The sequence below is a fragment of the Panicum virgatum genome, chromosome 5K, assembly GCF_016808335.1.
Source record: "Panicum virgatum strain AP13 chromosome 5K, P.virgatum_v5, whole genome shotgun sequence".
In the NCBI taxonomy this organism is placed as follows: Eukaryota; Viridiplantae; Streptophyta; class Magnoliopsida; order Poales; family Poaceae; genus Panicum; species Panicum virgatum.
The window spans coordinates 51724630-51733770 of NC_053140.1; the positions used below are offsets into that span (position 1 = coordinate 51724630).

General features: G+C 44.9%; 1 protein-coding gene across 1 annotated transcript; it reads right to left on the bottom strand.

Moving 5' to 3' along the window:
* Positions 1–753: 753 nt before the first annotated feature.
* On the bottom strand, positions 754–2979 carry LOC120708382 (WAT1-related protein At5g07050-like). The gene is made up of 5 exons (XM_039993597.1): positions 2681–2979; positions 2508–2570; positions 2140–2256; positions 1610–2030; positions 754–1499 (listed from the first exon to the last, which is right to left on the bottom strand). Exons 1-5 carry the CDS (start codon positions 2872–2874, stop codon positions 1101–1103), a joined length of 1194 nt encoding a protein of 397 aa, XP_039849531.1. The 5' UTR covers positions 2875–2979; the 3' UTR covers positions 754–1100.
* Between the last annotated feature and the right edge of the window lie 6162 nt (positions 2980–9141).

Sequence of the window (9141 nt, forward strand, 5' to 3'; positions counted from 1 at the left end):
GGAAATTTTGCTTCTGCTAAAAAAATTATCAGTTAGGAGACAAATAACTGTGCAAATATAAACAACAGTTTGGGATTAATCACAAATGCCTTATTTGGGTAGACACGGATCTCGCTCCACCCAAACTGGCCCACAAAGTGCTAAACTTTGTATGCTTATTACTCCCCGGAGTATTTTTTTGCGAAACACAGTACAGAAGCATGCGCTCACAAACGCACGCACACTCAACCATATGAATACATGCACGCAACCCTACCCATATGAGCACCTCCGAGAGACCGAGCTGGCATATCTTCGAGATTGATAAAGTCATCACTGACGTCTTACTATCGACGAGCACGTTGCCTACTACTGAAAGAATATCGCCAGTTAAATCCTGGAATAAATTCAGAAAAATGTGAGCACTAATGCCAAATTGAGAATTCAAACCCTGATGGGCAGGTTCCACCATAAGAAACCTTAGTAGCTGAGCTAAGCTCGGTTCGCTACTCCCCGGAGTATCTGACAACATCTAGAGGGCGGGAATGAGGTTGTCATGAATTATCACACTTGTCAAGGGAAGAAAGGAAGAAACTACAGCGTTTATTTTTTTCCTCAGCTTGTAGATCCCATTGTGAATGAGAACGGTGCAATTTTACCGTACCTCTGTTTCAGAATTCCTGGATGCAAATCCTTGATATTTTAAAGACAAAGTTCAGGTTGGATCCGACCATATTGAAACAAACACTTGATTTTCTATAATACTCTTTGACATAAGTCTCAGAACATAACACTCTTTTTTCCACAGGAAAGCATAATAAAATACAATTTAAATATACTAGTAGGTCCATCATATTACAAAAAAGGATAGCAAAAAAGAAAAAAAAGGTCACAGAACAAAATTATTCCAGTCCTTCCACTCTGCAGTGCAGGTGCACCCTCGCTCAATCATCCGACCCTAATGCATGCAGCGTCAGTATACACATCATTTCAGGGGCACACGCACAGGCACATGACAAGACAGTTAGCACTTGGGAGTCTTGGACAAGGGCCTCTTCCATATCCAGCTGCTAGCTGCGTGCGCTCAGCTCATCGCTAGTAGCTTGGAATCGCAGGTCGCATCAAACTGCACCAGCTCCGTGTCCGTCGGAGGATGACTTCACCCCATTCGCCTTCTTGCACTCCGAGTCATCCCCAACAGAGGCGGCGATCTCCTTGATGAACGTGGCATCGTCGTAGATTCCGACCGCCTTGGACGACGCCACGGGCAGCTCCATGGCCTCTTGTTCCTCCTTCTCCTGGGTCTCCTTGTGCTTGCCCCAGAGCACCGAGTAGAGCCCCATCACGATCAGGACGGCGCCCAGGACGCCGCCGAGGAATATCTTCTCGGCGAGGATGAAGGAGCCCATGACGGCCACGATGATCATCATCAGGGGGCTGAACGCCGACGCGAACACCGGCCCGGTCTTCTGGATCACCAGGCCTTGCACGTAGTACGCTATGCTCGACGTCACAATGCCCTGAAACATCATCATGCGAATGCGACATTATCAGCACAAATGGCACAGCAATTGTATACTCTACGGCGATGGAATCGATCAAATCAATGGGAGCGAGGGATCAGACTTACTGCGTATGCGGCGGCGAGGAGGTTCATGTCGAAGCCGATGGTCCAGACGGAGGGGCGGTGCTCCATGGCGAAGGTGACGACGATGGCCTGGAGGGTGCCGACGAAGCAGATGAGGGTGGTGAGGGAGAGCGGGGCCGCGTAGTGCTTGAGGGTGTGCGCCTGCAGGATGAAGAGCGAGGCCCAGGCGAGGGTGGCGATGATGACGAAGAGCGAGCCCAGGAACCACTCCCGGCCGCTGGGGTCGATGGCGGCGACGGGGGCCTCCGCGGCGTGCCCGTGCGCCTGCGCGTGGCTGCTGCTCCACGCCATCTTCATCAGGGGGCCCTTGTACAGCGTCATCATCATCGCGCCGGCCACCGTCACCAGCGTCCCGGCCACCTTCGCCTGGCACCTCACCTTCTTCAGGTCCACCTTCTCCATCCTGACCAATGGGGAACAATGTTAGAATTAGATGCGTGCTCTCCGATCCAATTAAGCAGCTATTTTCTCTTGCGTTCGTCGCATTTTTCTCAAGCAGATGAGATGTATACCTGAAGATCACGGCCATCACGAAGGTCATGGCCGGAAGGATGTTGCTCATGGCGCACGCGAAGGTCGGGCCGGTGAACTTCAGGCCGGCGTAGTAGAAGTTCTGGTCGATCACAGGCCTGCATGTAGTTACCAAACACGCACGAGGTTAATGGCATGTTTATTAGATTTCAGATTCAGAAAAGCTGACAAATTATTTCGTGATGCACTACTACTAGACAGTACGGTACTAAACCGCCTTTTATGGGGCAAATTAAAAGAATAGAATCTTCGAATTGGAGTGACCACTTATATGTGTCTTTTCCTTAATGATGTCAAGTGTGGTACACAAAATGACACGAGACACAGAAATTTATTTGTGTGCACTAACCCGAGCAGTGCCAGTACGAAGATCTGGAGGAAGACTGGCCACGTCATCTTGGGCCTCACCTTCCTGCCATTTTCCAATCAGATTTGATACGATCAGTTTCGTTCAGAGGATGAGAACAAGAGAATTCCATTTTGCGTGGTGATTGATCAGAACCAGATAGCTAAGCTAGCTACCTCTCGAGGATGAGAGCAAATGGAGCAATGGAGACGGTGGCGAAGGCGTGGCGGTAGACGACGAGCACGTAGTGGCTCATGCCGTGGTTGAGGGAGACCTTGGTGATGACGTTCATGCCGGCGTAGCCGAACTGCAGGGAGATCATGGCGATGTAAGGCTTGGCCTTCTCGAAGAAGTCACCGCAGCAGCCCATGGCGACGCAGCCTCTAGGGTAACAGAGCAAGTTGCTGCTAGCTTGGAGATCAGCAGGGTGGCTAGGTACTATAGAACTCAAGGAGCAAGAAGACAAGGCCTTGAGCTGAAGGAGATGTGCCGGGTGCGGAGCTCTATTTATATGCTCGCGGCAGGGGCATTTCCGTCAGCTGGAGCTGAATTTCCGAGTTGGTTGTTGCATTGGCGGCCCCTTCCACGCTGGAACCCGTTTGTGCGCAGACGTCGGCTTTTCTCCGCGAGTGGCATCGTGCGTGTCTGGGCCAGGATGGGCCCACACGTCAGTTGCAGAAACTGTTTGAGTTTGGGCAGATCCGGTGGTGGAGGCAAAGTGAAGATCACCTGGAGAAACAAGGAGATCTCCACGGTTCCCTACTGTTTGTGGTTGGGGATAGTGCTGTAGCATCAGTCCCGATTACATTAGCAAGGGAATTAAGTGGCAACCCAACAAGAGCTGGTCATGCACACTTGACATCTTGACATGAACAAGAGGCAGCCAGATGGTTGCCCATATTGGAAGACAGAAGAATCATCAGAGGTCGTCTCGGATGTCACAGATCACAGTACTGAATCCAGCCAGAGGCAGCCAGCATCCATGATCAGGATATGCAGTTGCAGACTTGCAGCCGACGACATGTCACATGCCGACATGCGTCTCTGCCAGGTTGCTGTTTCGGTTGCGGTTGCCAAATTCAACATCACTGGTCGGCGAGAGGAGCTCTAGCTCCATGCCAGGACGAGCCGACACCACCTCATGCTATTTTCAAAGTTCTCGGGGGATCGAGGGCGGCTCAGTGGCGTAAGCTTCAACAATTCAAAATTATTTTGTTCTTTTCTCCCTGAAACTCCAATGGCTGTTGCTTCTCTGATTGCAAATAGTATCGCTTAGCCAGATATAGAAACACTACTGAATAAGTACGTCCCCCCCCCCCCCCCCCCCTGCAAAAATACTCTGAGCAGAGCTGAATGCCGCCGTATTTCCATGGAAATAAATGTCGCCGTCGAGCTTCTAAAAGAGAGGGCATTACAATATTCCAAGGGCTGGCGCTTGTATGCTGAGCATAGACGTGGAGTTCACTGGTGTCGAGCACTACAACACAACGAATAAAAATGTCGAGTACCTTTTGTTTTATGAAGGACGCAACCGTCGGCACAATAAGAAGGAAATGATACAGTGCACGGCAGACGCAATGCGACGCGAGCGGCTGCGGAAAGCTACATCCCCCGGCCATTCTGCGAGCAGGAGAGAAACGACCCAGAAGGTAGACATGGTCTGAGTGCGATCTATGATGGACCATTTTTTAGTACCGGATTTGATGGATGCCTGTGTCCCGGTCACCTAGGGAGTTTTCACTTAATTTTAAGACAATTCAGAAGAGTTATCTTTTTAGTTCATGGGTTTGTTGATGGAAGGAAAAAACACATCTATCACAAATATGTATTCCTTCTGTCCTAAAAAGGATGTCACTATAGTTTTATCCTAAGTCAAACAATTCTAGATTTGACAAAAATTATACAAAAAAGGTATCAATGATCGTAATTTCAAATAAGTATAATTAGATTAACAATGAAATATATTTTCATATTATACCTATTTAGTATTGTAAATGCTCAAACTTTTTCTCTACAGATTTAGTAAAACTTATTAAGATAGTTTGATTTAGAACAAAACTACAATGATATTTTCTTTTGGACGGAGGGGGTATGGCACAGAATGACAGGTGACTTGTCTCCAAATTAAACTCTAAATGTTAGCTTATATGAGTTGATATTTCTATTTTTTTAAAAAAAACTTTGACGCCCTCTTATTGTAATTTGTAGCTGTCATGGGCTGCTGTACCTGACCTTAAATCTATTGAAGAGTCCATGTCTCACCGGTTCGTCCTAAGTCACATACTCACATACATGTCTTAGCTATTGCGGCTTTGTCCTTTTTGGGCTTTTGCTCTCCCAAAAGATGTCAGCACCCCGAGAAAGGAGGAGAGGAGGAGCGTGAGAAATCAAGCATGTATGAAGGCCAAAAAGAGAGGCGCATGCATGCACGGATCAGATTCATTGCACAGTTACGTCAAGCTACACAGCCCGCGCGCTTATCTTTCGCTTTTTTTGGCTGCATGCTCGTGCCCTCTCTTGCAGTTTTGCTTTCTTTGGAGACTTGGGGAGGCACACGATGAGAAGCTGGATTTGACTTGAAAGCTGTGTGTATAGCACTGAATTCACTCCTTTAGTTCTAAATTATAGTTCGTTTGATTTTTTTATCTCAAGTTTGACCACTCGTCTTATTCAAAAATTTATGCAAAATGTCAATTTTTTTTCTATTGTGGCTTGCTTTATTAATAAAAGTTCTCCAAGAATGACTTAAATTTGATGATATTTGTGCAAATTTTTTGAATAAGACGAGTGATCAAAGTTAGAGTTAAAAAGGCAAACAAACTATAATTTGGAATGGAGGTAGTACATCACTAATTTTTTTCCCTTATGAGGGGATCAGATATCATATCGGTACGGAAAAAAAATGGCCCGGAAACTGCCGATAAAAGCGTTTATCAAATTTCTCGGAAATTTTTTAGAAAAAAGATCTCTCAAACTAATATAAAAAAAGACATCACAATGCTTAGAAATGAGAAGACATGTGGTCCAAGAATTTTATCAAACCGGTTACCACCGATAAACACAATTATCAGTTTTCTTGAAACTTTTTTGCCGAGAAATTTCCCCTGGTGACTAGTGTGTGCTACTCTAAGTCTCTAACTTTGGCAAGCGACCGATTTATTTCAGTTTTACATCGTCAAGAGCTAGGTTGGGATGTATATATGCGCTACTCTAAATTAGCTATGTATGTACCCTAATTTAAAAAAAAAAGAATTTGTAATACTCACATGTCTCAAAAAATTCTAGCCCTTGCGAGAGGATGGGTTGATGGACTAGCTAGTGACGTAAACATTTGAGACGGAGGGAGAGAGTATTAGTGAAGAAGCCGCATCTGATGCTTGCGTCACGAATCGAATCGAAACCGATTCCAGCAAATAAACCCCACATGGAGGCCCAGCCCCTTTCTAGCGTAAGCAGCTTATGATCGAGTGTGGATACTGGATAGGAACGCACAAGGCAAAGTGGAGAGTGACGCGGGTTTCGGATTTTAATCGGAGGCGAGGACAAGCAGGGGCGAAGCTGCCTTATGCTGTTGGGGTCGCCGGACCCCGATGGAATTTGTCAAATTCAATGGAAAAATATTGTTTAACACTGTTCATCTATGCATTAGACCTCAGTAATTGATAGAGCTGACCCCGGTGGTTTCATTTTCTGGCTTCGCCCCTGAGGACAAGGATCGGTCGAATGGCAACTCACGAAACCCCTGCTCCACACCTCTGCGTGCAAAATAAAGGTGATGCGCACACAGCTCATAAACTAATGGTACTACTACGTGGTATCGTCACTTCTGCCGCTTGATCCTACCGTGCCTATCCTCTGTCCTGTAATAAACGGCCTTGGCTGCTGCATAACGCGTCACTGGATTTTTACCGGCAGGCATCGAACTGATGCTTCGATGCTTAATTAGTTGATTTTTTTAAAGCAGGTTGTAGGCTTGTAGCTAGAGAGAAGACAAGGAGAATGAAGATGCCGTGATGCATGCATCGCAGCAGGTTCTGTTCGATCGATGCTGAAATCTGCATGCTCGATCACCTCATTTTCCTTTTGCGTGGTGGATGCGACCTGGGATTTGGGCCGGCCTTCTGGATCGAAATCGAACTTTCTGCTGCCCCCATTCTGTTTCTCCCAGAAAACACCGGGCCTCAGCCCATCGGCCCAGCATGATATATGGGCCACAGATTTCAGATGCTTGACAATACTCCGTAGGCTAAATTTGGGCCGATGACAAGATATGAATATGATGCTTGATTTGTACTCCCTCCATTCCTCCTCCCTTGGGTTTTTAAGCCGTATACTCTCATTTCGGTTGTAGGACAAACATCTTTGAACACTTTCTTTCAAAAAAAAAAAAACCTCTTTGAATATGATGCTTGATTTGTACTCCCTCCATTCCTCCTCCTCCCTTGAGCTTTTAAGCTGTATACTCGCATTTCGGTAGGACAAACCTCTTTGAACAACAACATATTCCATTAATACGATACTTATTTAATTTGAGGCGAATGCTACTTATTTAACATAAAATTATATCCACAAAAGTATTTCCGGACATGAATCTAATATAGAATCACTTCACGTATAAAAAATCTATGTATGAATAGAGTTAGTATCGATCCTAGTCCTAGCGAAACAAAGCTTTGTAATTTCAGTAGTATAGGAGTACTTTAATTTATGACACGGACACGCGGTTGACTTGATGTCTTGATCCACAAGCCAATCTTGCAAACAAAACAAAGCATGTAATATATTTGGCATTGCGCCTCTTCTCACCAATCATTCGTGTACTAAATCCCTCCGGACCAGATCGGGCAACAACTTTCACTAAATTAATCGCTAAGGAAACTTTCTAGCAGTTCTGACCAAAGAGGGTGTGTGTGACTTTCTGTTAATAAGTCTCTAGCCTTACATCGTACTTCATCCTTTGTGTGTATTGATTTTGCATCTCGAAAATTACATTATGGTTGAGTTTTTTTTCCTTAGAGTATGCTTCTGGTTTTCCCCGATTTTTAAGCAGAGTCTACCGTGTGATTGAACCAAGGAAGCATTTGCCCTAATATAATGTCGTCTGAAATGACAATTATACCTATTAAATATACAAATGATAACTTTTTCTTTTTCATAAAATTGATTAGAAATAAATAACTACAATCTTGATTTTAATAGTAAAAATTAAAATATATTCTTCTGACAGTATGAAAAGAGAATAATGCTAGTAGCAATAAAATTATGATCACTTTAAGATATTTTTATTACGAGATGAGTGGCTGTCGGCATCAAGGAAACGGGTTCCCAAACGCAAGAGATCAGCGGAGGTACTCATTCGCCATGCTACATGGGGCGGCCACCAAGTAGGGCAGTAGGCCAACTTCAGTCTCAAGCCCCGGGAGCCCGGAGGTCCCTTAGATACTGCTACGAAAGAATCCCGGGGGACGAGAAACTACCTTCATCCCTTAGAAAACGCTCTGACAACTCCCTAAACAGGCATCATTAAATAGCTCCTACAGGGACCTCCGGAGAACAAGCAGGCTGCATTCCCTCCTAAGGAAAGGCTGGCAATTTTCGGAGCTGGCAGCAACAAATGTCCTATTACATGTTTGCAAGTACTATAAGTGGCATGCATACATACATGCACCTAAGGGCAGTCCCAATGGTGTATTAATAATGATTTCTATCCTCATTAAATGACTTGCCACCTAAGCAAAATGTTGACATGACAACATAACTAATGAAGAAAGAGAGGAAAAATTATAGAAACGGTTTTTTCTTAAAGAAGAAGCCAAGTCTTCACTTTATCCAATACACCAAGAAACCATAAAATCACCATTGGGGAGAAACCACTAGTTTTTAGGGGGTTCATGCTAACTTGCTATTGGAGGAAGAATATCGAGTTAGGAAAGAGAAAGAGAAAATATTTATTACTCGACGACACCCTCATTGTGGAAGATAGTTTCTATAGATGATTTCTTGTGCTATGGAAACCGTGCCAGTTTCTTTCATTGGGACTGCCCTAAACAAGACACTAAAGTGCATGCAGACACCTAGACAATACAATAAATGATGGCTATCTTTCGTGTAAGGACCACCGGCCAAAATTGATGAAGCATACACCATGTATCCAGGATGCATGCTACTCGGGATGTACGCCTATTAAAAAAAGGTGCATGCACCTTACACTCCAGGGTGCATGCCTTAAAAAGATGCACACATTAAAGTCTCTCTCTTACTTGCTTGCTGCACGGTCTCCAAAGTGATAAAAAATTCCTACCACACACGAGCACATGTGAAGAGCTGTACATGCTCCTGTAGATATTAAAAGATGTCATGCATGAAGGATATGTAACCTCAAGAAGAACACCTCACATATTTTCTATGTATGGCCCGACGTTGGATCTCTCTTGGACTAAAAGAGGAGATCCGGGCAAGGAAGGGGGCTTCTGCCCTCCTCAGATTCCAGAGCTGGAGGATGAGCTCTCTCTCCATGTATTCTAAGATTGATACACAACTACAAAATATACAGACAAACATGACGTATGGCTATTATTCTCCAGGACCTGAACCTGGTAAAAGTTCTCTGTATGTTCTTTATTTTTCACAAAGCTAT